The sequence below is a fragment of the Brachyistius frenatus genome, unplaced genomic scaffold, assembly GCF_029030835.1.
Source record: "Brachyistius frenatus isolate BFR_SWC_R1_liver_20210118 unplaced genomic scaffold, ASM2903083v1 Contig_24, whole genome shotgun sequence".
In the NCBI taxonomy this organism is placed as follows: Eukaryota; Metazoa; Chordata; class Actinopteri; family Embiotocidae; genus Brachyistius; species Brachyistius frenatus.
The window spans coordinates 3,680,515-3,708,472 of NW_027210623.1; the positions used below are offsets into that span (position 1 = coordinate 3,680,515).

Below are 27,958 nucleotides of genomic sequence, written 5' to 3' on the forward strand. Positions count from 1 at the left end.
AAACAGCAGAAGAAAGTTTCAACTGGAGACACACAATACTGAGAAATGGGCCGACAACAAATGTGCCGGCTTTATTAAGTCGATATACAGCGTGACTTCGATTCAACAAAGAGAAATAACGAAAACGTCTTATGTCATTTCACAGTTCCTATTAGTGGTACGAATGCAAACAGCAAAAGACCTGAAAACCTTTTTAGTTTTGGGGGAAAGTCTCTGGGCGGTAGTTCCTCTAAAAAGGCCTTACAACGTTTTGGTCCGAAAATGCCTATTGACTGGGAAAGTACTCTACCCACCCAGGTAGGAGCTAAAAAAGTACCACAAAACAGAGTTACAGGAACTTCAAAGGTTCTAAGTTCCCCCTGTGCGGACACACACAAAAAAAGGGAACTCACTCCCACGGTTCTTAGAAACTGTGAAATAGTTCCTGCGGTTCGTAAACACCTAATGTTTAAGTAGGTGGTACGCGGTGAAGTAACACCCACGTGAATGCCAGAACCGAAGGTTTTCCAGCAAAACATCGCCCGGAGCCTCACACTGCCTCTGCCAGCTTCCCCTACGTAGTGCATCCCCAAGTAAACAATGAACCCGGCTGTCAATACGATGTAAAATTAAATAGGATTCATCAGACCAGGCCACCATCTTCCATTCGTCGTGGTCCAATTCTGATGCTCACATGCCAATTATTGGAGCTTTCGGTGTAGGAACTTTCATCAGTCTGCAGCTACACAGCCCCACGCAACAAGCTGCAATGCACCATGTGTTCTGACTCCCCTCTGTCTTTGCCATCGTTAAGGTTTTCAGCAATTTGTGCTACAGTCTGTGGGCTCAGACCCCACGAGCCAGCCTTCACTCCCCACTGCCATCAATGAGCCGTGGTCATGACCCTGTCACTAGTTCACCACTCGTCTTCCTTGGACCACCTCTTGATAGCTACTAACCACTGCATTCTGGAAACACCCAAACTTTGGCGTTTTGGAGATGCTTTGACCCCGTCGTCAACCCATCACAATTTGGCCCCTGCCAGAATCGCTGCGATCCTTACGCTTGCCAATTTTGTATTCTTCCAGCACGTCCTCATCCTCGAGAACTGATTGTTCTCCTTCTGCTATATATATATATATATATATATATATTCTGTCCTGTGACAGGTGCTGTTGTAACGAGATGATCAATGTTATTAACTTCACCTGTCAGTGATTTTAAAGTTGCGGCTGATCAGAGAATGTTCAACATGTAATGACATGCGACACTTTGGGTTAAATTGTCTTGATGACTGTATTTTGTGCAGAACACACTGACTCAACCGCACACACAAGAAACACACGGTAGCACGGGCTTAACCACCTTGTTTCAGCACATATAAACATTTGGCTGCATCATACAATCTATGAATTATCCTCACATAATACTGCACGCGCTACATCCATCGCCATTGAATAACAGAGCGATACGATAGAAATCACATTACACACACACACACACACTCTCTCACCGAGCTACCTCAGGTGTTATCAGTTAAATCAGCTAATTAGATTCCCCCTGTCCAGCATCAACCCCTCATCCTCTCTGGCCTTAAAACAGCTCTGCTGCAGGGAAGCCTGCTCGTTATACATCAGCCAATTAAAATGTCCCGCAGAGGGTCAGAGGTCACTGTTTAATCAATCAGAGGGAGTGGCAACAGTTGTAGTTATCAGATTGTGCTATCACCCAGGAAGTAGGAAAGATAAGGATACACTAGTGAGAGCAGAGCAGTGGGGAGTCTGCATCAGATCACAGGCCGGGCGGAAGCAGGAAAGAGGAGAGGCACGCAGCTGAGACACTGTGCGAGTACAGTACGTAATTTAGGATCTAGCTGCGAGCAGACATTCCACCACTGATTTGTGGGAAAAGATGACACACTGCTCGAGTACAATTTTTTACCTGTTTAGAGATACTGAGAAAGTAGAGTGCAAGCATGACAGAAAGATTACAGTCTTAAACCCCATTGCCATTGCCATTGACTAAAACCACAGTTAAGATCAGAAGTTGAGATCAGATAACACAGAAGGTGAAAGCGGGACTCAATCACAAAACGGGAGAGAGTAGTGGATTAGAGACAGACACCAATACCGAAAAAACCCTCAGTTGAAAGGCCTACTTTGCTCCATCACAGCACACATAGTGCAAGCCATCTCCCATCTAACAAGTTAAAGTGTCTTCATGGAGGCCTGTGATGAATGTCAACTTCATGGCAGAACTTTGGACAAAGTGAGAGCAGAGATACGTCTGAAAAATAGAAGAGACGAGTGACTGTCTCAATTTGTCTTTTTCTCAGTGTGGTTTACATTAGGGGAAAGGCTCTTTGCGTAATTCCCACAATAACAAACAAAATAAATATTTTAATGAGTGTGCCTGTCAAACTCCTCACTGGCTCCACATAAAAAGAGCGGTTTCATTATTTTCTCAAGAAAAGGCAAAAAAGTATTTGGTAGTGTGGGTCAGATGGGGAAGCAAAGCTAGAATTTTAAAAAGGAGTTATATACTCTCCTCACTTGCAATAATTCAACTGACTGGTTTGATCTGATCTCAGCAGTTTAAAAGCACTTGACGAAAATATGACAATGTGTAAGTTACACTGCCTGAACACACACACACACACACACACACACACACACACACACACACACACACACACACACACACACACACACACACACACACACTTCCCAAACAGCAGCACTTCCCACAGGGCAGTATCAGTGAATTGTGCCATCAAAGGACTAAGGGGAGTGGTGGATGAAATAAAACTGCTGTGAAAGAGCATGACTGATGCTGTACATGACAGGCAGGCCTCAGAGACAAGCAAGTAACACCTCAAATCCCCTCCCCCTCTTCGTCCACGTACACACACACACACACACACACACACACACACACACACACACACACACACACACACACACACACACACACACACACACACACACACACACACACACACAAATCTCTTGCTCCTTCTCCACAGCCGTTTTCACTCACACCACCACTTCATCTTATCAGGGTAGATTTCTAATCAGAGAAAACGCCTTACCGGAACTGGGCTGCTTTTTACGCACGCACGCACGCACGCACGCACGCACGCACGCACGCACACACACACACACACACACACACACACACACACACACACACACACACACACACACATATCCCTAGGACTAATGTCAAATGTAAATAGTTAAATAACTAAAACTAAAGTTATGGACACATCATGTAAAGAAAGGAACTGACAGAAGTGTGAGTGAGAAAGGAAATAGTGTTTGGGTGTTCGTCATTTTATCCAATATTTGTCATTGTTGCATCTCTGATTTGGGGACGGGATCGTCTCCTCCAGGGAAAACAGATAAGCGCACAGCAAGGGGAAAGTTGAGAGGGCAGCAGTCTTCAAAGGGTAATTAAATCACTGTGTTGTTTCCAATAGCTAATCAAGGCAGTCATGCAGGTAAAGTTGAAATCACTGCTATTAAGGGGGTTTCAGTAGCAGAGATAATTCAGGGGGCCTTGCATTTCAATGTGCAAACATCACAAAGACACTGTATGTAATACACACACACGCACACACACACAAACCACTGCCTGAGGCAAAACCCACTATGAGACATTTGATGCACAGGAGGAGGGCTGTCTGCAGCAAGTGAACAAATCCACCACTCCGACACATCTGTCAACTCTACAGTCAACAGAGAGGAGAAGAACAGTCGATGCAGCTGCACAGTTTGACTGTTGACTCGCTGTACGGTTCGGCTCCACCTAAGACCCGAACTTCAGTCGGCCTGACAGAAAGCACGAAACACATCAGACACATGGCCTGTAGGAACCTGGGACGATGCATAGCTGCTCTCACTTACCAATGCACTCACTCGACTATTCTCCATAACGGCGAGATGACAGCTTGACTGGTGTGGGTGCACACAGACTTTTCTCTCCCCCCAATCTGGAGTTGTACCAGCGAGGGTGAGACATCGAGGGAGATCAGAGAAATGAAGTGAGGAGCTGTGTTGTGAGTGAGCTAATCAAAGCGAACCATGCAGGGCCACCTCTCCCTGTGATCCAGCCTTGATGACCCAGGGCCATAATTAGTCTGAGACTTTCATTCTGATAGCAGCAAATTAACAGACTTCATTAGGCGTTTCTCTCCTCTCCTTCTCTATTCCTGCTCTAACAAGATTACTAAAAGTGTCCCTGTATGGGCATCAATGTCTACAACACACCAGTCAATTGCTCTGCAAAGAGGCGAATATACCCCATAGAGAGATCACAAAAGTGTACATATTTAAACATATATTTGTAAATCTGGACTGAAGTTACTCATACTGCATCAAAAGATTCATAATTGATTAGAGGCCTCGGTTAATCAGTGTATACTGGCCTGTGGGGATGAATTTCACCAGTCGCTCTATTCTCTGTGGAGTAGTGCCCTCTAAAGGCCTCTTGAAGAGCTACCTATGGTCTCCCAAATGTGTGTGTGTGTGTGTGTGTGTGTGTGTGTGTGTGTGTGTGTGTGTGTGTGTGTGTGTGTGTGTGTGTGTGTGTGTGTGTGTGTGTGTGTGTGTGTGTGTGTGCTAAAATGGGTATTTTCTAACTCCTCTGTCATATCCGGTATGAAGCATTATTATCTCCATTTAATTTCCCTGTGACAGCCCCAGTCTGATCTGAACAGTTGTTAAGCCCATCCTAACATTTCCCAAGTCTTTCAATGGATTGATGACAGCCTAAATCATTCACCTCTGAAGTCATCTGGCACTTTTCCATTTTTCTCCCAACGCCGTAGCAAACATGTCTGCGCCCGCCCCCTTCCACCCTCTCACACTCCCACCCTGCATATACACAAGCATGTGTGGATGAAAAATCACCGCAGGAAAATAAAGTCGCGAAAGCAAATATGCTTTTAACGAGCCCGCCCATTACTTTGGTGATATGAGAACATAAAAACACAAATTGGGACTAAATTGAAGCGCTGATGGTTGAAAAACTGAGGCAGGAGGAGGAAAAGACAGAAAAAGAAAGAAAACAATGGCGGTGGAGAGAAAAGCCCAGAAAAAGAAGAGGAAGGTGAACTACACGCAAAAAAAAAAAAAAAGGAAAAGGAAAGCGAAAAGCTATTGAGGGCAATGAGCGTGCATCGTGTGTGTGTTTGTGACATTTTAAAAAAATTTCAGGACTCTGTCTCCGCTCCAGCTAATTGGTGTGTAGGTCCAGCAAAAGCACTCAATACAGGAGCAAATGTTAGTGTCGTAACACAGTATAGTTGTATCGTGTACATTTCCAAATTCATATAAAAATTGGCTCGACATTGTAAGAGGAAAAAAACACAACCATCCATTCCTGCGTGTACCTTTCCTTTCAACAATAATGAAAAGAGCCTTTAATGATTCTGCATTTGATGAGATCTCTCATAATGGCACAAATTTTCTGCAGCCACACGAAAAGTCATTATAGTACTAATGGTGTTCTTCAAAATGTCAAAGCAAAAGCATAAAGAGGATTGGAGAAAAAGGAGAAAAGATAGGAAAAAGCGAGTCAGAGACACGCAGGAGAGAAAGTCCATTTGATGAGAACACATATACCAGTGGAGAGCAACACTAACTGCGAGACAGCATGAGATGGACATCCTGCTGCTTTCTTCAGATACTCAGAGTGGTTCAAAACAAACGATATTTAAAGCTTTTCAAGTCCTTTCTCTCCGCTAATTCTGTCTCCTTCCCTCAGTGAATGCAACCGGACTCTACGCATCTCTGAAGGTAATATGTATGTTTTACTTTTAACCGAATGTAACCAAGAAACATTTGGTAATTAGGTAACTCAAGTTAGGCACTCACTACAGCTTAAGCATATATGAGAAAATAACAACTACAAAATATGAGATACTTGACTTACTTTTAAGCCTCATTAAGGCATTTGATTTAAAACAAAAATTTGGATCGACTGCAACCCTACATCTTTCATGGGGTCTTTTGTCCTTTCATCCCCACCTTCTCTTGTCCTCAATCTTTTTATAAGTCCTGTGATGGTGTCTACCAACCTACTCGGCTCCTTTTGTCTTATTGTAATTCAAAAGCCCACCAAGTTCTCCACACAGCCGACCACAAAAGCTATTGCCGTTCTGAGAAATATACCCACCAAGCATTCGACAGATCTATTAACCATCACTGTGTGGATGTGTTAAGTGGCTCCAATGTAGAGGTAGTCTGAGGTCTATTGTAGTGAACACTGACAGAGTAGAAGCATGGATTTGAATGATCACTACTGTTTAATGTGTCACATCAGCCCGAGTTTGACAAGTCTCGACGAGCTGTCAGCTCTGACCGTGGTCTTTACCTCCTTATGGGAGCCTTTTTTCTTGATTGCGTGCGCTCCGAAAGCCACTAAACCACCCACACAAGCTTAACCTCTCTAACACGCAACTGGCATTTCCATCAAGTGCTTCCCAAATATGCTTTCCCATGACTGACAGAATCCACACAAACATGCTTTCTTTGCAGGCCATTATATTCATATGGTAATGTCTGTCTAATTATCCCTTACACCATGCCAGCAGTGGGGGAAAAAAAAAGCTCATCTTTCCTCAACTTACTCTTTAACAGGCTACCCTGATGTGGAGAGCCTGACATCCACTGAGAACACAGCCTTAATGCCATTGTGTGCTCTGGTAAGTAACAATAAAAAGAGGACATGGTTGAAGCATCGTATCGTAGTCTTGAATATCCGTTCCCTCACGGTGTTTGTGGAGCTTTTATGTTCCACACACCAAACTGCATACTTTCACAAGCCTAATTATTGTGGTCTGTGATTCCTCAAACTGATTAAAAAATAAACTTAGATGATTAGTTAAGTCTAACTACCATTCATAAACATAATTTGAATACGTTATTATATTAAATTGTACAGAGATACAAATAGCCCAGCAGGGCAATGAGAAGCACACTAACGCTGATTATTACTAATCATCTTAAAGCAAATTTAGGATTACAATGTTTGCCTTGATCAAACCAATGCAATATCGCTACATACACAGTGTGTAGATATATTTAATAACTGGCCTATAGATTTCAAGTCAACAATGGAAGATCCTCTTTTCATAGCTCTAAATCCCTGACCACACAAATGCTGTGCTACCACCCCAGTGCTACATTTTCACCCAGCGGTGCACAGCTGGAGCAGAGAGGTTCTATTACTGCTGCATTTATCTACAGTGCTGCTGTCAGTACACACAGTATCATGGACACGGTTCTATAATAACTAAATTGAAATGTTTATGTTGAATAACCTACCCATTTCCAAACATGTCTTGGAGGCGGATGTGTATTGAATCCAGTATTGGTCAGGCTGTGATGACAAGTTACTTTTGAAAACAATATTTTGGATATTCTATTTAGGTATTTAGTGGTTACTAAGAGTCCTTAGAGGAATATTAAAGAGCTGGAAGGAATAAATACAGTAAATATAGCGCACTGGAAACTTTTTTATGCAATACTTGTTTAAATAAAGCCTGTTTTTCTTGTTTTTGAAAAAAAAACTGTTTTTTAGTTTGGATCTCTTAACTGGTACATTTATACTCTGGGTGAACACAATCAAGAAAAAAATATCCAGTGATAGGTTAATAACGATAAATATTTTATCTTCACCTTAAGAAGGACTTCGTTCCACACACACACACACACACACACACACACACACACACACACACACACACACACACACACACACACACACACACACACACACACACACACACACACCACACACGCACACACAAGATGCCGTGTCTGAATCCAGATCTTAGGACACAATGCTGCTTAAATGCCTGCTCAATTCCTAAGCATAAAAATTGTTGCAGGTTTGTATCAATTCATTAAGGACTTCATCTTTCACTTAATCACAAAAATAAAAGACGACAGGCTATAAATGGGTTAGTAAAAAAAAGCTAAATTTTTTAACACTTGCATTTTCAAATGCCCTTTAATTTCTCCTTCTTTTTGTCTCATCCTGCAGTGTTGCAGCTTTGCTGTAGAGGTAGGTTATTAGCAGATGCTTGTATCCTGGGGAGAAATGGCAAACTGATTTTGTGATCTTTGAGGGTTTCGTCTAATTGGATGTTATTTATTAGCTGAAAAGAAGCCGCAGGAAAGGGCAGCCTTTCTTTGTGTTGTTTCTCATTTTCTTAGCGCTATAGCAACGAATCTTTCTCTCTGCCCTCTCTTGATAAAAAGAGAGAGATGGAAAGAAAGAGCTGCTGTATTCCAGATGTCAATTAAGATACCTATACTTAGACTAGCAGTGCAAATGTGACAAAATATATTCATATAATAACAAGCAGGTTTACCAAGTAAATTATTTTATTTTTTGTAAAAACAGAAATTTGTGTGTTTAAAAATAAAACTATTTCCCAAATGGAACAAACTACCACTGAATTAATCCTAAACAATGAACTGGGTCTGTAGTCAAAGCCAGTTATAGTTTATCATGTAACTTAAGCTGCCCCATTAATAGTTGCCATCCCATCTGTATCCATTTCCATATCCATTCTGTATGCTGCTGTAGTGAAAAAAATTTCCCCTCGGGGATTAATAAAGTAACTACCTACCTACCATCTTACTTGTCATAAAGAGCTGCATTATTACTTCTCTTCATGTTTCAACACAAAAAACTGAACAAGGAGAGGCAGAGTGGGAGAAAGGCGGTAGTCTCCTGTTTGTTTTAACTGGTGCCCATACAGTTGAAGTCAAAGAAAGTAACCACACTGCTGGCAGAACAAAAAAAAACAAAACAGATGAGACATGAGTAGCGCAATAAAAAGGGGACATGTCCCTCATATCCCTAAATTCCCACCTGCCAGTGTCTCTAAAATATTATATGATTTTCCTCCTCTTCTCTCAGTAACACCCACAGAAAAGCCCTGCTATACATGTTTCATCTCTTTCTTTTGACACTGATGGTCTCAAAGAGCTTCTCTAGAGGCCATCCGTGAAATCACAGAAATTGCTTAAACTTCTGAGAACTGCCAGCATTTTCTCCGGTCGTCCACTTACTACATTTGCTTGTTTGTTTCTCCCTATTTGTCTCCTTTTCTGTTCAGCTAAGGAGAAGTCAGAGTAAAAAGAAGTATGGAGTGAAGTATATAGTGAAAATGCTTATTTCACACCCCTGCGTTTTTAATTTAATTAAAAATGGATATCACACAAAAGTCCTATGATATTAAAAACTACCATTAATTACTATCAAAATATAACTATGCCAAAAAGGGGAAGATTTGTGTCCGAGAAGCTCCGGGTATATCACAGTCCGAGATGTAATTCAAAGTTGTATGATTGGACTACAAAACAATTCTCAATATTTCTACCTACTTGTTTCAGTACCCATTCTTTTATTTACTGGCTAATAGTGTTTGATGGAAAAATAATGAACTGATATAATCAGGCTTGTAAAATATTTATCTATCTGTTGCACAACAAGTTTCTATTGTCTCAGTTACAACATCTCTGTATCTCTATCTTGTGACCTACAGCCACACTTAGTACTATTTCGTACTGGCTACAAAACCAGACATACAAGAGGAAGTGGGAGTAACTGTCAACTGTTTGTAACACTGTATAAAAGCTGAACTACAGAGGAAGGACTTTAAGCAATGCTGGACACATCTCTTTGAGTGTACATGTATTTGCTCCTTCTTACAGGAATAAATGTCCGATATGTTTGATTTTGAATCCAGCCTCTGAGTAGTTTTTCTAACAGTGTTGAAATGATATCTTTGTAAAATCCCAAAAGTTTTTATTTGGATTGATTGAACATTGAGTCCTAACTCAGTCAATAATTATTAATCAACTAAAGTTACATAAATCATCAACTAACTGTCACTACTCCACACTGCAAAAATATTACCAAATGTTTTATGATCAGAAAAAAACATATTTATATTACTTTTATCAATTAATAACCGGCTCAATGGACTTCTCTTTCAGGCCATGGCATAAACTTTTGAAAAGTATTGAGCAATGAGTATAGAATTATGAAATTAAAGAAACAGACAGAATGTTCTTAAAATCTGCAACTTAATGATATGTTCTTTTATTTTACAAAAGTGAATGAGACACTCCTTCACTTTGTGTTTTTGAGGTTCATTAAAGGAGAGATTTTAGAAAACCTTAAAGGACCTCAACGTGTTAAAATCTAAACAGATGTACAAATTTCATCCAACCATCTCAGGTACTCTTAATTATTATTTTAGTGCAATCACCTAATGCAGTTAGGCTCTGGAAACAAAAACAAAAATCGAGGACCTGTTAAGCCTGACTCATCTGCAAGTTTCCATCTCACAAAGTTTACCTGTATTATCACTGGTAGTATTAAGTTGAGGAGAAGAGCAACTCAAGGGTTATAGTTTAAAAAAAAAAAAAAAAATACCAACCTTTTGTTTCTGTTCCAGAGCAAACATTGAGGCAGATCCAGAAGCAAAGCAGCCAAGCAGAGGTTGCAGCATGAAGAAAAATCAAGGGAAGAAAGGGTGAGAACCACAGAAAGAGCAAATAAGAGAAAAGGAGAAAAGATGGTTAGTGAAGTTTGAAATGATTATTTTCAGACATTTCATTGTAAGCAAAAAGACAACAAAGCACAGCATGAGACATAAAGAGATGTTACAGAGCACAGAGAGACTCTGTATGCATTAAAAGGGAAAAATACAATTGTTGAGAACTTGGACAGTTCAGGTTTACTTTATATCCACACAATAATAGACTTGTCAAAAGCAGAAAGAGCAGAGTGTCTTGTGATGACAGAAAATTACACAATTCCTAGATCTGTCTATTAATGGAAAAAGAGTTAATGTGCTTGCAGTGATGAGTGAATTGAGTCACTAATGACGCTGGGAGCTAATGACAGTCTTAGAATCACGTCAGACATTACAGGTCAGAGCCTTGTTTGAATGGAACATAATATTACACTGATTGGTTGCTCGCTTTACATGGATTAACACACTTATATTGTCTGTCAAATGTTTAGCACATGAGTAATTATGTTTTGTCCACATTCGCAGCAGTGATTGCAGCGAAAAAGACATGAATTTCTGATGGGATGTTTAGAACAGGATTGGAAGTGTCTGCATCGTATTTGGCAGGAAATAATTCCCCAGCCTATAAACAATTTTCTCATTGATGTCCAGTTCTTTGAAGTGCATGTGAATATTTTCTACAAAAATATTTTCCTCTGCATAAACCCAACAAAAAGAATTCCATAAAACAAAACACAAAGTCGGTTTGATATGTGCGCAGCCATGAAAGTTGAAGAATCACTATGAAAATGCATCATTTGTACAGGCAGTTCACTGTTACTCACTACACGGGTCAGCAGACAATTTGTTACAATGAATTACAATATAGCGCCACCGCTTATGCCACTTTCAGTTCTCTCTCTTTTGAAGATTCTTAAAGAAGCCCTGAGAAGGACTCTTCCCTCCCCTGATGGGTTCTACCCTCAGCAAATGAGATAGTAACCACAAAGACAGCAATTAAAGCCTTCACATGTCAGGGGAGCAGATTAAAGCTCTGAGTTCAGGGGCAGACATTGTAGCATCATTAACTACGCTTTATTTATAATCTATGATTATTAATCACAATGAGAAAAAACATACTTATGGATCGAATAATTAACTTTGTTAAATGCCTCAATATTCATATCCAACCTGAAAGCTATGACCAGCCTGCTCTATGTAATAAATATTCAAATGGTACAACTTGTAGAGGCATTTTTACAGCAAAGGAAATGTATATCTGAGCACTGCTTATTGTGCATTTGTGGGTGTGAGAGTTTATTTAAAAACTTTTTTTTATTACAATTTCTTTTTCCGCAGCCTTTTCGTTAAAATGTGGTTGACATTTCAAAATCATCGCTATCGGTAAAATTATGTTCAAGTTAAAATATAAAGACGGGTCCTTTCCAAATGTTGGTTAAGATGCACATTACTTCAATGAAGACAGTTAATATACAGTCATATGCAAAAGTGTGGGGGGCAAATTGCATGTTTGTTCACTTTTGAAATGAAAGGATATAAAGTAAAACACTGGCAGCAAACAGTGTTACTATTTATTTCATTAAAAAAGGGAAGAAGAAAAAATGAACTGTCGCATATGCAAAGGTTTGGCCACCCCACTAAATCAGTACTGAGAACCTAGTGGCCGACCGATATGGTTTTTCAAAACCGATACTGATTATTAGTAATCAACAAGACAGAGAAAAACTACATTCTTTATTACCTTGAATATAAATAATAAATGTATGTATTTAAACATTGCAAATGCTTCTCTTATTTTCAGCTTGTAAACAGTTCGTGACCATTCATTTGGTTTTGCTTTCTCAGTTGTTCTTTTTTTTTTGTGAGGCCATGAATTCTTGCTTGTTTTACGTAAAAGTAAAACGTAGTTAAGGACGCTCCATTTGAAAGTGGATGTGTGACAGTAGAGAACTATTTTTTTCCAATACTTTTGAACAGTATCGGAGGTTGCTGTAATTTGGCCTGCGTTGAGAAGGGAATGCTACAAACAATAACATAAATATTACGCTAAATCGCTATTTATGTAAAAGTAAACCATTCCCATTATCTATCTTTGTGGAAAAATTACCCTACAAACGATGTGAGATCTAGTCTGTATGAAATAAGCAAATATAACTGTTCAGCTATATGCAAAGTAAAAATGCTAACATCTGAGGAAGCCAGAAGGAAGGAAAAGAACTGCGTGCCCGGAGTTGTAATGGCATGAAGTGGCCAGGCTCTCACAGGGACAGCAGAGAGAAACAACCAGGGAAACATGAAATGCTGAAGTGAGGTCAATAGACATGAGAAACACACGTGTGTGCATGTGACTGGAGGTGGGCTTATGGGTATTTATCTAATGATAAAACCTGTAGTTATTGACATAAACATAAAAATGAGGATTTATTGAGAAACTATGCACGAGCAGTCTTGAATCCCACACAGGTCTATTACGACTAAATGGTCAGTAGAACACTATTCAAGTAGTGTACAGGTGCCTCTGTTAGACCTACTTTCTTTCCTTCAGGAATTCATCCATGAAAAATGATTTTCCTCTCGAGATAATCAAACTGTTCCTCCCAATTTGCCTGAAAGGGCTCACCTCAAAAGGTTCGCAGGAGAAACAGTGAGGGGCTAGCTGAGTGTCTGACATTCCATCCACGAGACAGATTCACTCCACGCCTCTTATTTCTCTTGCTTTGAAAAGTTGATGGGGAGTTTTATTATTTTGTGAATGCAAGCAGAGACAGACACCAGTCCAAAGCTATTTCATCTTCCACAAGCCAAGCTCTCCACTTGCATGCACTGACTCCTGCCGAACGGCAGCTGCGTTGTAAGAGAGAGCAGACAGCAAAGACGAAGCAGAAAGATATACAAAAGCAGCAGGGCTGGAGTTGCCTTCCCTGTCTGAGCTTTCAATTCAGGAGCACTTGAGAGCAACTCCACTCTGGATTAGGGTTTGGTTCCAGCTGGTTCCAGTTTGGATCGTGTGGAAAAACAACAAATTTGTGAGGCTGCAGAGGTGATGATGTTTTCTTTCTAGTAGTCACTAATAATAATTATGCATAAAATAACAATCCTTATTTACAGTTTCCTGTAAAATCTCTATAAAGCAACTGCCATCATACGGAGTTGTAGTTTATTTGAACTCAAATTAAGCTGTTAGGTTCATTTCATTTCTGTTGCTCTATGAAGGTCATTCGTATTGTCCACTCTAATGATTTCAACTGCAACATTCTCCACTAAAATTATCTTACTGAGCCTTTTTAATATTTTTTTTATTAAATCTTAACTGGAATTTTAATGGTTTCAAAATCTGCTGTAATGTTGCTTTCACTACTAAACATCAAATGGCTATTTTTCCAATCATGTTCAAAGGGCACGGTCATGTCTCAAACACATTTTTACTGAGCAACCTTTACAAAGCCACATTGTTGGCTGTTTTGCAGAGTCTATACTTGTTTTTTCTATTTTGTGTTGCTATGTTTGAAACCCAACAACACATGACATGACACCTATTTGTTTGCTATCTGACAAGTGACTGAAACAGGGCCAACGCACAAAGCTATTGGAGGCATTGTCTTGTCAGTACAGGTGACCTTCTCTGGAATAATTAGGTTGTTGCCTCGAATGGATGTACATTTAATGTGCTTACTGCTCGTCTATCAGGTTGTGGTCTAAGCAGTTAGCAAAATTCACTTATGACGCCAAACACAACATACAGAGACCAGAAGAATTTGAGGTTCAGCTCTGATTCCTGTTGTCATATTTTTTTTTTTTTTTTTTTTTCATAAAGCCACAATATTCAGGCTTGGTCTTGTTTAGAGTAAATTTAGTAGGGAACATTTAGTTGACCTCAGGTACTTAACAGAAATTAGTTCCATAGAAAAATAGCTTAGACTCATTGACATGCAAGTGCTGAATACCTGCAACGACTAAAGGTAGTGGTAGGTAAAAGAAAAATAAACCTATGTATTGAAGATTACTGGAAGACAGCTTTTCTACAAAGCTGCAAAACACAAACAAATAAAGAGGTTGATAAAATAGTACATAAACAGACAAGAATAATAAAGAAAAGAACAAGTGTCTGACTCAGGATTACAATCGTTCTCTCTCTGTCTTGCAAGTTTAAGATGCCAGCAACAATATAAACTATAAAGACCTTGCCAGAACAAAGATTACAAGAAGTCTGGGAGGCCTATTTCTTTTTTAGTCTGACTGTTTCCGATGGATAATTGATTGATCTGTGCTGCTCTTTGCAGGCCAAATAATTAAGGGTAATTTTGGCCGAGTCAATAAAAGGAACTGAGTTGTTAGGACATGATAGATTTAGGAGGAGGAAACAGAACAAGAGGATTACAGAACAAACTTTCACATGAGAAAATATAACCTGTATGAAAACGATGTGTGATATATGTTGTGAATGTTAAAGGGTAAATATGCGAGTGAGAGAAAACTTCTACCCTGGGTGAAATCCCAGTGGAGCGAGAACCTTTCAAATGCTTCCTTAATAAATAATCATCCACTAGCAAGCACACGATTTATTACATTCATTCTAGGTTGCTATTTTTTAACCCATCTACCATGAAATGTAAGCTACTGTGCTAGAGAGATGGAGAGTTGGCTGGGTGACATGGACCAAAAATCATATCTCTGTGCTTTTAGGTCGAATGGCAATACACGATGAACACCTCCGAATTGTCAACAAAGTAGGCTAAATAGTTATTTGTAAGTCAAAGCCACATGTGGGACGTCACAAGCACTTTTAGTGAAACAGTGTGTGACGACAGCCCTGCTTTCCCCGTTTGAAAATATACAAAACATGAAAATGAAAAATCATACAAAATACATAGACTATGTTAAAAATAGGCATACTTGTCAGAATGCTCCTTTAGTTGTTGCTAACAACAATAAAAGACTGACGATTAGTATGTAATTACTGTGTACTATGACTCTGACTACAGCAGCGAAGTACACACTGTACATTTAAACTTACACTAGTATTAGCTCTATACTGCACATTAGTATGTATGCAGTATAGAAATACTTCAAAAGCTAAAATGAATGCAGCACAATAGCCTGTAATGTCTGCAATGAAAGCAGTTCCCAAGGCGGTAGTTACACCGGCGTTCAATACAACTAATTTGATATGGCACCAAAAAAAAAAAAAAAACACTCAGTGAACTACAATGAGTTCACTCAGGTAACTGGTAGAGTGACTGTTGTGTTTGTGAAGGTTAAATTTAAGCAATTACACAAACTGAAAGAGGAAATGTGATTATAATCGGCATTTTGAATTTGTTGCTGCTATGCTACACTAAGTGGAATCGATAAAAGCTATTTTTAAAGATATTGTTCAGTTTGTCTACTTGGCTATTTTGTTAAAAAGAAATTAAACTAAGCTGCACTAAAAGGGAATTATGATGTTTTTATTATTATTTGTTAAAGAATATATATAAATGTTAAAAAAAACAACATGAAGGGGCAGCTTAACAGGCAGGATATTTTTTCTTTGTGCATTTCAGACACGTTTAATTATCAAGGACATAGATAGTTTTTAATATTTTGATGAACTTAAAATTCGCAGCTCTGTTATCGAAGAAGATACAAGTAAGGCTCGGTATTGGCAGATACTCGATGATAAATGACTCTTATCGGGAGCAAAACTACTTAATCGGGACATCTCTGCATAACACTTTGAATAATGATTAAAAACTTGCATCTTTTTTGATACATGATTTAGTTGTGGTCTGCTGAAAATAAAACAGTGATAGTTTCATAACAAACTATTCCCAGACCGAATCTTAACTCCGCAGTTTGTGTACTGGGTGAAAGGAATTCTCTTTCGAGAAGTACAGCAAGAGGGACAAACATCACAAAAGAGGGAAGTTTCAAGAGATATAAATGAATATTTAATGAGGAAAACTGAGTGAATACCGTCTCACACTGCGTCCTTTTTAATGTTTAATGCTGATCCAGATGCTGCTGCTCTTAAGTGAGATGAAACACGATGCTACACGGCTGTGTTAATAAGAACAAGCCCGCGTGCCCGTATGCATACGAGTTCACTGACACACAGCAGCAGCAGCAGCAGCAACTGGGTCCGACAGCACAACCTGCCATTCATGCTGCGCCTACAACCCCCACTGGGATGGGCAGAAGCGGGGAAGAAAACAGCAGAGAGAACGGAAACAAATCATGTGAAAGATTTTGATTTTCGTCAAATGTTTCTTGGCTTTTTTCGCCAAATTGAAAATGCATTACCCACGAGCAGTAACGAAGCAGGCAGCCGGCACACTGCACGGCACTAATGCGTTTGAGTGCCTCCTCATAGGATGAAAAGTGTGTTTCATGATCACAGTAAAATCAAATTCAGTGTGTGAATGTGTGAATGTGTGCAGGCTCTGGGTCATTACCCGAACTGGAAAGCACAATTGTTTGCGAGTGGACATCCTTCCTTTGTCCTCCCCAGAGAACACCTGTTTGACTGTCTGTCTACCTGTTTGCAGTTTAGATCTGCCTCCATTATTCAACACCTTGACAGTACAGAACTACGATCCACTGGTGTGTAGGGGGGTCTTGTGTGCCTTGAGACGAGCAGCATAGAGTCGTGACAGGTAGATAACACCTGGATGAATAATTCAAATTGGCAAAAGCTAGCTGAGCCAGTGACAAGTCAAGAAGGAAAACACAAGACATGTAAATAAATCATCAGTGAAGGGACTAATAGACGAAGCACAGGGGAGGACAAAAGTGATAACATATCCTGCTACCTACTGCTCTATCCTTAATCATTCCAACAACCTCTTACATGAATATTCCAGATTTTACCAGCCATATACTGATGTATGAGGATGCAGCTGTATGGTGTTTTATCATGTAGTAATACCATCAGAATAGTGACACCGAAATACTGAACCTGATACAACAAGGACTGCAGGCTGCTAACTGCTGGTACTTAAACTAATAAAAGGATGGAAAGACATGAGATGTGAGGCACTTCACATCATCTATTCAGAGTTGGGCATTACCTTAATACTACTGTTTATCAAGTCTGCATATATTTGACGTTGGGATAGTGCTGCAATAAACGCTTTCAGGATTGATTAGGGAATATATTTTGATCAACGTATAAAATCCTTGACCTGTACGCCTGTACACTGGGAAAATCAGGTATGTTGTATCACAACCCAAGCTTACAATGATCCTCCACATTTTCACAGAATCCCAGCTAGGCTCCGGAAATTTCAGCTGACTCAGTAAGACATTGCAAGACCATCTACAAATGATCCAAAACACTGCTCCAAAGTTGTTACCGCGACCTATCAAAACAACTCACATTACACCAATAATATCTTCTTTACATGGTCTTTTCCTCACACGTAGAGCCCTGCATGGTGAAGCACACGTAGATGTGTGACCTGCTCCATCTTTACATCACCAGGAGAACACGTAGGTCTGATCAGGGTTTACTGGTTGTCCTTCGCTCGAGACTAAAAACAGAAGGTGAATGTGAAGTTGTGTTCTCACACTGCGGGACGCTTTTCCTACAGATGTACGATCTTTGGTCTCAATTGGTAAGTTTAAAAAGCAGCTGAAGTCTTGTATACTCAAACTAGCCGTTGTTCTCGCCCAATGCCGTCAAGTTTTGGTAACTTTTATGGTCCTTCTGTTTCCTATATGTTTTATTTATTGTTTTTTTTTACTAATTCTATCAATTTCTTTATTGCTTTATTACTAATATTTCCGTGAACAGTGCTACACTAAATAAACTTTACTTACTTAACTTATTTTGGTCCATATCCTCCACTAGTACAGTAAAATAACATATCAGGAATGGTAGAGGCTGAGGAATCTTTGTAAAAAAAAAAAAAAAAAAAAAAAAAAAAAAGGAAAAGAAGTGAGGCATTTAGAAAGCAGCATTCTCGTTCATTTAGCATTCATAAGACCTCCACCTACATTTGAAACCGCACAGAAATTTAGACCATGGTTTTGTTATTCGTGCTTCGCCGAGAAACCCTATCATTTTCAGCCCCAGCATCACACTAATGTTTGTGGCCAAAGAACCACAGTCATGAGCCAGAAAGCTGAGACAGAGAGACGGAGGAGGAAGTGAAGTGGAGAGGGGGAAAACACGCAGCTGAGTAGAACCACCTCTCCGAAAGAAGATTTTTGGAAAAGTTGGAGCTCGCTAAAAGAACGCTGAACTATATATATTATGTAAGAATAAGTTAAATAATATATTACACAGAAATGTTTGGTTGTGTGAAAACAGCTGCCTGTCAATGACAACCGGGCTTCTCAGAACACAAATGCAGCAGTTTGGCAGATGGACATTAAATAAATAAGAATACAAGAATGTAGTATGAAACGCACCTGTTCTTTGTGAACCAAAAGTAACAGCAACTCTGTTGAGCAACTCTGGTTTTGCGTATTGGTCCTCATCAGCCCGCACCCAGAAACAGCTTTCCGACATCTCCTGGGGACGAATCTGAAAACACACATCCACAGTTCAGCATTTTTAGTTAACACCAGGCTACACCGCAAATTATTATGAAAATACCTCAAATATAATCAGATGTTAGTCACAAGTTAATGCTACAAAAGGCACAGTGATACATTACAGGGAGTGAATGAATAGTGACTCACAATGTTAAATAGAAAAAAAAATCAAGAAGAAAGCTGATAATAAATATGTTTATACCTTTTTTCTTAGTTTTACGCATTCAGTACTGTACCAGTATTTCCCGAAAATAAATTCTGAATCTGCTGAGAGTTTTCAGTCAGTAAGCACATCACAGACCAGCAGATATAAATGGCAAAGTGGTGATGAAATCAGAAAATCTAATTTGTGAGTACATGCACAAAATATGAAAAAGAAAAAAAAAAAATCTGTGCTGAGGACTCCGTAAATTGAATTCAAGGTCCATTAAGGCATATTTTCAAAATGAACACTTCCTGTAATCTGCAAAGTTTTCTATCACTGCTGATGTCCTGGAGAATCAACATCCCACTCTTCATATTTTTGTAGCTGCCAGCGTTAAGCTCAGACAAAAAAAAACTGCTGCAAAGGAATCCATACATTGTTCTGCAGACTTGATGGACCAAAATCAGGCCCCTCAGGACTTTGGGTCCTGCTGGATTCATCTGAAATACGACGTAATAGGGTGCCCTGATGTCCCTGTATCTGCTAGATACACTATGTGAGCTCACAACTGATGTTATACTGGTATAGTGTATGTTGCATGCGTAATACTTGGGACACAATGTCTTACTGGCGGCTACCTCGCTGCAGTGCTGCGACTCGCTCGCCTGTTTCTGAGTCCAAACCACCTGCGTCTGTGCTGTGAAAACCACAGCTGACACCCCCGTCTTTCTACATGGAGTTTCCCTTCGATGATCGAATGTTTGAGGTCTGAAGAGTGACGAGTTGTCACCAAAAAGCAGACGTGGGATTTTTGTTTATCGTCGCCTGGAGCGAGACGCAGAGGAGAGATATGAAAAGAGAGAAAACACCGGAGAAAAACGCTGCCCTTCACCTGTTAAAGTATTGCCGGGATTTAATTAGAGCCTAAACTGCAGGCGTCTTATGCAGGCTGTGTGGTTGCTCTACCTCGTTTTGTCCGAGGCCTAATTTACGCACAGGAACAACAAGCGTGGCTGACAGCTGATCCAACAACGGGAGCGACAACAGCAGTGTGGCACCGGTTTAGTTACAAAAGATCAAATGCGCAACAAACCACAGTGATATGTTCGTTTTTACATAGTGTTGGAAGGGAAACTGTTACATTTACATATAAAACTATAACTTTTAATTTTTTGCAGTTGTATGTTCATTAAATTCATAGTAAAATATTTGTTTTAATATTTCGTCATTCCGTCAAAGATATTGTTATTGCAGAAATATTGTGGTATTATTTTAAGGCCACATCGCCCAGTCCTATAACACAGCACTATTAAGAAAGTGACCAACTAATAGTTTGTCAAGGCATTGCTTCCACTTCTGTTGCGTTGTTTACGGGCAACAGTTGAAACTTTGAAATCTTGTAACTGAAGAAGTTTCAGAACAGCTTTGTCACAAACACCACCAGATGTGCGGGTCTCAAACAGCTGGACCATACGACAGTCCTCCTTATGACCCACTAAAAGGTTTACTTGAAATTTCAAGCATATGGTTTCGTTTGCTGAACACCTGTACTGATGTAAATCTGAGATTCAATTATTAATCAAACCGCAAACTAACAACACTCGCGGGGTGAACTAATATTACTCTGCAGAGAAGAACATCTGTAGTGCTACCGCTGAGTCTGCTCTGCCAATAGCATATGATCATCTGTTATTTTCAACCATTAGTGGCTTGGCACTGAGGTAAAAAGTTGTTGTTTGATTCTTAGGAAAACATCTGTACTGTTCAGGAGCTGCCAATAAACATCAGGAACAAAGTATAGAGCAAAAAAAAGGGCCACAATAAATGTCTGGCCTAAATGTTTAGTTTCTTGTCTCAAAGTTTTCGTAAAGCAGAATCCAGCACAGCGGGAAAACCTCTGATATCTCTGCTTATACTACACTCAGTCAGGAAATCATTGTTTGCAGGTTTGCGAGCTATATTTTAACTGCATTGTACTGTGGTGTTTTTCATCTATATCATGTCAAACCTCATGAAAATAGGGATTTATAAATATAAGAAAGATCGCGCAGGTTCTTACCTTGGACCAGTTGAGGCGCTTTATGGAGGTCTCGAGCTTAAATTCCTTCTTCGGCCTGAGGCCATAAGGCAGCGCGTGGTGGGTAGGGGAGCCGAACCCTAGAGGAGGCGGAGGTGGGGCACCAAATGGAGGAGGCATACCAGGTGGAGGAGGTGCGGCAGGACAGCCAGGTAAGGGAGGCGGAGGAGGGGGAGGAGGGGGAGCTGGCACCCCAAGAGCTGGAGCAGGAGGTGGGGGACCCGATGGGAATCCTGAGGACGATAATGTCTGTCCAGCCTGGGCAGAGGTCAGACCCACAGGTACAGCTCCGAACTAGATGGACAGAGAAGGAAAAATGTATGTAGGGAAGTCAAAAATACAAAAAAAATATAGATTTTTTTTTTTTTTTTCTCTTTTAAATGGGAAAGTTGAGGTTTTTCTCTCCAGACTCTGAACAACTATTGCATCAAAGCAAATGGTAGCCTAAAATTAAAGCAATGATCTTGGAACAAGAACTATGCCAATGAAATGCCCAAGACGCATTGTTGAGCGGCCTGGGAGCGAAGCACTCAAACACAAGACTGAGTTTACTTTTTTATCATTACTAAATATCAATCACCAAATCCCAAAGCCTGCAGCCAAAGGCTCCATGCCACAAAACTTTACTTCCAACTTCAAAATGCAAAACTTATAAAAACACATTTATGAGCCATACTATTGCAATTAATTCTTGGTTTTGGTCTACTCAGGGTATTTATTAATTATAAGATAACTAATTTGCTCAAGAGTCCACAAACAAGTCACCGAACAACTATAGCTGGCCAAGTTTGTGAGTGTAATGCAAAAACTATACATAAATAAAATCAAAAACTTAGTTTATCTTTAAAATCCAGCAAGACTTATTTTCAGTATGGCAGGATTAATCCAGCTACAACAGATTTAATATTGTCGTTACTGCAGGATCAACTCCATATTCCCTTATCTGCGTAGATGTGTAAGATACCTTCATGGTCAGTTTAACTTTTGAATAAAATCATTTTAATGTCCTTTTCATGGCATTTATGAAGCTACACAGCTCTCTCTCTTTTTTTGTTTTATCAATTTGAAGGTCAGACAGTATTTTGAAGTAGCTTTCGCTCTTTTTTTAAAAAATTATTATTATTCTCATTTACCTTATAAGATGATTATGTTTTACTAGATTCGCATGAAAACGAGTTGATTGCAGAATATTTTGCATGTCTCTGGTGGTGGATTTTTACAGTGTGTGAAATGATACTAAGGAAACCTTTCCCCAAATAAATACAATAAACAAGGAAGAAACATTTCAAGGAAAACAAAGAAATATGAGGGAGAACAGGGAACAAAAAAATGGAAGCAGACAACTGACAGCCTCTGCCAAGTGTGTAGCACACGGTATGCTTTCCTGGGATGACGGAGGCGTGTTCTCTCAACCATCCAGCAAAGGCCAAATCCTCATAAACGGCCCAGATTTTGTTCAAAATATACCCACAAAGATTGTTTTTTCCAAAGTTAAAAATCAAATGGTGTAAGCGGCCTACAAGCTTTATAAATTGTATCATATCGAGCAAATGGCTTATTGATCCATGCACCCGTTTTAGATTAAAGACGCACACTAAAGGTCAGCTGTGGGCCTTTACTCTGACACTGCCTCTACAGGGAAGAACACCTTTGCTGAATTAACAATTGTGCGTGCGAGTGTGTTTGTGAGAGTGAGACTGAGACTGACAGCCATGAATTGACAATGACAGAAGACAAAGTGTGTGTGTGTGTGTGTGTGTGTGTGTGTGTGTGTGTGTGTGTGTGTGTGTGTGTGTGTGTGTGTGTGTGTGTGTGTGTGTGTGTGTGTGTGTGTGTGTGTGTGTGTGTGTGTGTGTGTGTGTGTGTGTGTGTGTGTGTGTGTGTGTGTGTGTGTGTGTACCTGCACTCACAAATGTACCATTTGAACCAAGGTGCTATTTGAGTATTCATTCTGTGTTTGCTCTCTAAAATTGAAAAATTATCGGGAAAATAAAAAGGAAGTTCTCTCCCCTCTCCCAGTGTGTAGTTATCTTGCAGTGCCAGGGTGTGGGAGCAACTCTCTGGAGGGTTGAGAGGCGCGGGGGGGGGGGGGTATAGAGAGCCCCAATTGTGAGGCTGAAGGGGTTGTCAGAATAAATTGCTTTTAGAACAATTTCCTCTTATGGGATAGAGATCAGAGAATTAGAAATGGCCAACATGGAGAACCGGTCAGTGTTCTCATTAGACTTAGTGTCAGCTAGCCAGAAGAGCAGCCTCCATGTCAAACCAAACTGCAGGCTCCAGTGGATAAAACCCACCGCCATCCCGCACCCCCAAAATAACAAGAACGTGTCGTAACAGAAAGTAAGAAAAGAAAGTTGGATTGAAATGTGATGTTACATTTACAGGTTTTTGTTGAGTAATCACATTTATGGGTTTTTTTTACAGAATAAAAACACATTTACAAAATTTGACATTGAAAATATAGATACAGAGTGCCCGTCATATACCTGGGACCTGAAGGCCTGGAGCTCTGCTTGGAGTTCAGCTGTTTTCTCTTCACACTTCATCAGCTGAGCTTGTGCCTCCTGTCTGCTTAGAAACTCCTCATCAAACTAACAAGAGAAACACATGGCCAGATTAATCACACAAGCACACACTGATACTGCATTCATTCAAGTACAAATAACTAAGTAATACACGGTAAAAATATCGAAGTCTACTGGCGAAATACTTTTATCTTGAGTACCTTCATTAAATGTTCAACTTTGGTCAAACACCCAATCCTTTTAAGTACCATAAACACACCCATCAGTAAGGCCATCCTTCTAATCAGGATCTCCAACCTGCTGCTACCAACTACAGTTAATAAAGCAGCCAGTCCATCTTCAAGTAATTTACAAGCATGTGTGTGTGTGTGTGTGTGTGTGTGTGTGTGTGTGTGTGTGTGTGTGTGTGTGTGTGTGTGTGTGTGTGTGTGTGTGTGTGTGTGTGTGTGTGTGTGTGTGTGTGTGTGTGTTTTACAATGGCAAAAAACTAAACAAATGTGGTCTTTTTGCTAAATCTCAGAGCAAGACATTCTCATCTGTGCAATGATCATTCAAATATAAACATTAACATAGTAGCTCAAGCTGAAGCAGACATTAAAAAGTGTAAAAGAAACATATCATTTATCTACAATGAGATGGGGGAACACATTTTGGTGTTAACGCACTGAAAATGTAGGATATATATACAATTCTTTTTGACAAAAATACATTTTGCTCGGGTCTACCAGTTGAAGGGTCCAATCATCAGTCGGAGACGCCTCAGCCGGCTGAGATTTTTCAAGTTGGGCAGTCATTTCTTATTTATCTTTTGAATTCTTAATTTTAGATTTTGGGTTATTTCACAAAGAGACACTGAATGCCCAGCGTGAGTGTGAACACTGTGCTGACGTTAAAGTTCCGTGTCGCGGGCCAGGACTGGGTGTCCCAGGACGGGAGGCCCACACCAGCTGCCAGCCCTGAGAACAGGCTGTTGACAGTGCCGACATAATTTTATACAACTAATTTGTATAAATTCCAGCAGTGCCGTGGTTTCGTTTTGTCCCTGTGGTGTAGGGGATATACAGTGGAGGGAAAATCGAAGCTGATCTTTCGTCAATACTTGCCTTTTGTGCCAGTTCTGAAGCTCTTTGTTCATACTCATCTGTACGAGCTTTATCCACACACACCTCTGAGGACAAACAAAGAGAGTTGTCAATAAAGTATCAATGCGCTATTGAAAAAGCTGTAATGTAAATAAACTGCTGGAGGTGTGCAACTTGCCTAAGAGGTGGCTGAAGTCGACATCGAGGCGCTTGCGGTAACTGAAGTCTGGATCTGTGCCACTACGATGGAGCACAATTTGAGAAACACACTCCTCAATGATCTTGAAGTACTGGGGCCTGGGAGTCAAATGAGACAAGGAAAGTCAGGAGAGACAGTGAGAGAAAGACACAGGATCCCTGTTTTTGTGCAAGCGTAATGACCGGCATAAACAGCGATCCAAGTGTTGGGTATTTTCCTGACCTTGAGATTCACTTTGCCCTGTTGTGCGGCATTTTGTTGCCCAGCGCAGAGCGCACAGTGTGCAGGTGAGAGAAGAAGTGCAAACAGGAGTAGGGAGGGTCATTCAAAGAAAACTAGCAGACGGCGAGTTGTTGGCATCTCGGTGGAAAATGAGGAGACACTGCGCTGAGAACACACGTCTCAGGAAAACGTTTCAAGTGCAGCATCAATCTGCTGCTACTTTGGGGATTTTATCAACAACAACAACAAAGTAAATACTTGGAGCAAAAGTGTTGAAACAATGCTCAAAATGTAAACAAACCACTATAATTAATCACTGCCCAGAGGTAGAAGAATTTAAATCGCCATTAAAAATGACTCATTGCTGTCCACTGTGTTTCCCCTGCATCCGGCTGCTACAAAGTAAAACGGTACAATTGAGCAAACATCTGGTCACTTACAACATTTATTGCCTCCTTTCCAACTTTCTTTATACGTGTAGAACGTGTCCCCGTATAATTACACTTAACTGCAGTGTGCAGTAAAGCTCATGTAAATGGAGAAACTGTAAATTGGCTTTAAATGTCTTGATGCTCAAGAAAGGTATATTAACAACATGCTCTATTGGTTTCCTTTCAAAAGCTAAACTTGAATACAGCCTTTACATTTTAATATATATTTATTATATATTAATTATATTATATATATTTAATATATAAAGCACTGTTTTTATGATAGTGAACCATAGGGAATACATGCCAACCTATTAGCAGCTGCTGAGTAATTGCAGTTAAATTATTTTACATGGCTCTGTTGAACGCACTGATCACAGAATAACCAAGGGCAAGCCTCAATAAGCAAAATAAAATATTACAATGCAACAGCAGATGACATGCAATGCTGGAAGCCACAGTGCTACTGCAAGTTAAAGAGAATGTGTCTGTTTGATCTGCTCATTATCTTACAACAATGCCGCAGAGAGTCCTAATCCCTTCTATACCAAATTATTAATAAATACTTTGATACGTACAACCAGTGATTAATCTGGGACATTAGCTTCCACCTCAACAATGCTGAGGCTGGATCGGATAGTGGATACGATGTGTATTATTTTGAAGATAAGCTGCATGATGGAATCGTCTGAATTCAGAAACAAACCCATAAAAAAAATCAAATGGAGTAAGGCATCAGTCAAACTACTCATGTTTCTTCATTATTCAGGGACTCAGGGACCCAACATAGAAGAGAACTACTGTACATGGGAAGTTAGACCTAGCATGTACAGATAGCGGAGCGAAGAACAAAAAGGCGGGGTACCGTGCGGCATTCAGATATGGAAAATAGAATTTCAGGGTTTTGTCAGACTGCAAAGTGCAAAATGGAGCACGAACAAGTTGCTTTGAATTAATGAGAAAGGTTTCTTGTGCTGACCGCCAATCCAAAATAAAAGTGATTGATTCCAGTAATAAACAATACATTATAATATTTAATTCTTGCATAAAGTAGAACTGTAACGGCAACCTCTGTGGCTGACCGGGTTATCTGTCAGAAGATAAATACAGAAGATTATGGAGTTTGGACAGTTGGTGAGAGCTGAACACGGGGCAGCAACATATGTTCCTGTTTGTACGTTGAATATTCTTCGACTAATTCTTACCAAATAGATAGCGCTAATAAAAATGCTATCTCAAGTGTTAACATTTCATAATCATATCAGATTAACAAAATTAATCAGACAGAGCACAGAGCCAGACAGGTATTGTTTTTGGGTGGGAAGACGAACTGCAGGTGAAACATTTCTTATTTTTCAGATAAAAGCTCCATCTTTGATCAAGCTACGGTTTAAGTCAGACTCAACTGTGAGCAAACCAACATAAAATAAGCCTTTGAAAAGTACCATTAATAGGAGATGAGAAATGCTCTGGAGCTATGGCTGCTGTAGATGGCTTGGAGATGAAAGAGAAAGCATTCTCTTTGTTAGCCAATGTCATTGAGAGGGTTTAAGGCAGAAGGAGATAGACCCCCACAAAACAGAAGCTCTTCACCAGCGTACGACATTAACACCTTTCAAAAATGCTTGGGCATTTGCATGTGTAGGAATTTGCATAAAATGTGAGATTAAAATACTGTAAAAATGAATGTAAGTTACATTCCCACACACCCCTGACTGAACAAAAGACAATATTTGAGTTCATTAGAGCTGCATTTAAAGAGTGCAAAGTTTCAGTCATAGACAGAAAAAGACACTGAGGGTACACGAGGGACTGAGATGATCCATCAATTATGGACAACAATGAGAGAATACATTACTCTTGGGATTATAAATCTTGTGCGTGTGTGTGTGTGCGTGTGTGTGTGTGTGTGTGCGTGCGTGCGTGTATGTGATCAGTTGTTTTTTACCTGACCAAGTAGTCGTTGCGTACAAGCATCAGGTGCTGCAGTATAGAGAGGAAATAGGGCTCTGCACTGCTGTCCTTCACCATGCTCTGTACAATACTGAACACATCCCCCGCATCAGTGCAGAGAGTCAAGGACTCGTACATAAAGAGAATACTGTATTTTCACATACAAAAAAAAAGAAAAACTACTGACATAAAAATAAATTAAATAATTATCATTTTAGCTTTGCAATTTGTAGCAGAACGTTTGACTTTTAACTGGAT

At 39.9% G+C, this 27,958-nt stretch overlaps 1 protein-coding gene across 1 annotated transcript in view; it reads right to left on the bottom strand.

Moving 5' to 3' along the window:
• LOC138620524 (protein diaphanous homolog 3-like) overlaps window positions 1-27,958 on the bottom strand; it is a 154,529-nt gene that overhangs the window by 96,303 nt on the left and 30,268 nt on the right. Inside the window, exons 11-16 of the mRNA XM_069697797.1 lie at window positions 27,696-27,812; window positions 25,074-25,192; window positions 24,917-24,981; window positions 23,775-23,879; window positions 21,268-21,579; window positions 18,938-19,052 (exon numbers count right to left, since the gene is read on the bottom strand). Of these exons, the coding sequence (XP_069553898.1) occupies window positions 18,938-19,052; window positions 21,268-21,579; window positions 23,775-23,879; window positions 24,917-24,981; window positions 25,074-25,192; window positions 27,696-27,812 (833 nt within the window). The remainder of the gene's footprint in view (window positions 1-18,937; window positions 19,053-21,267; window positions 21,580-23,774; window positions 23,880-24,916; window positions 24,982-25,073; window positions 25,193-27,695; window positions 27,813-27,958) is intronic.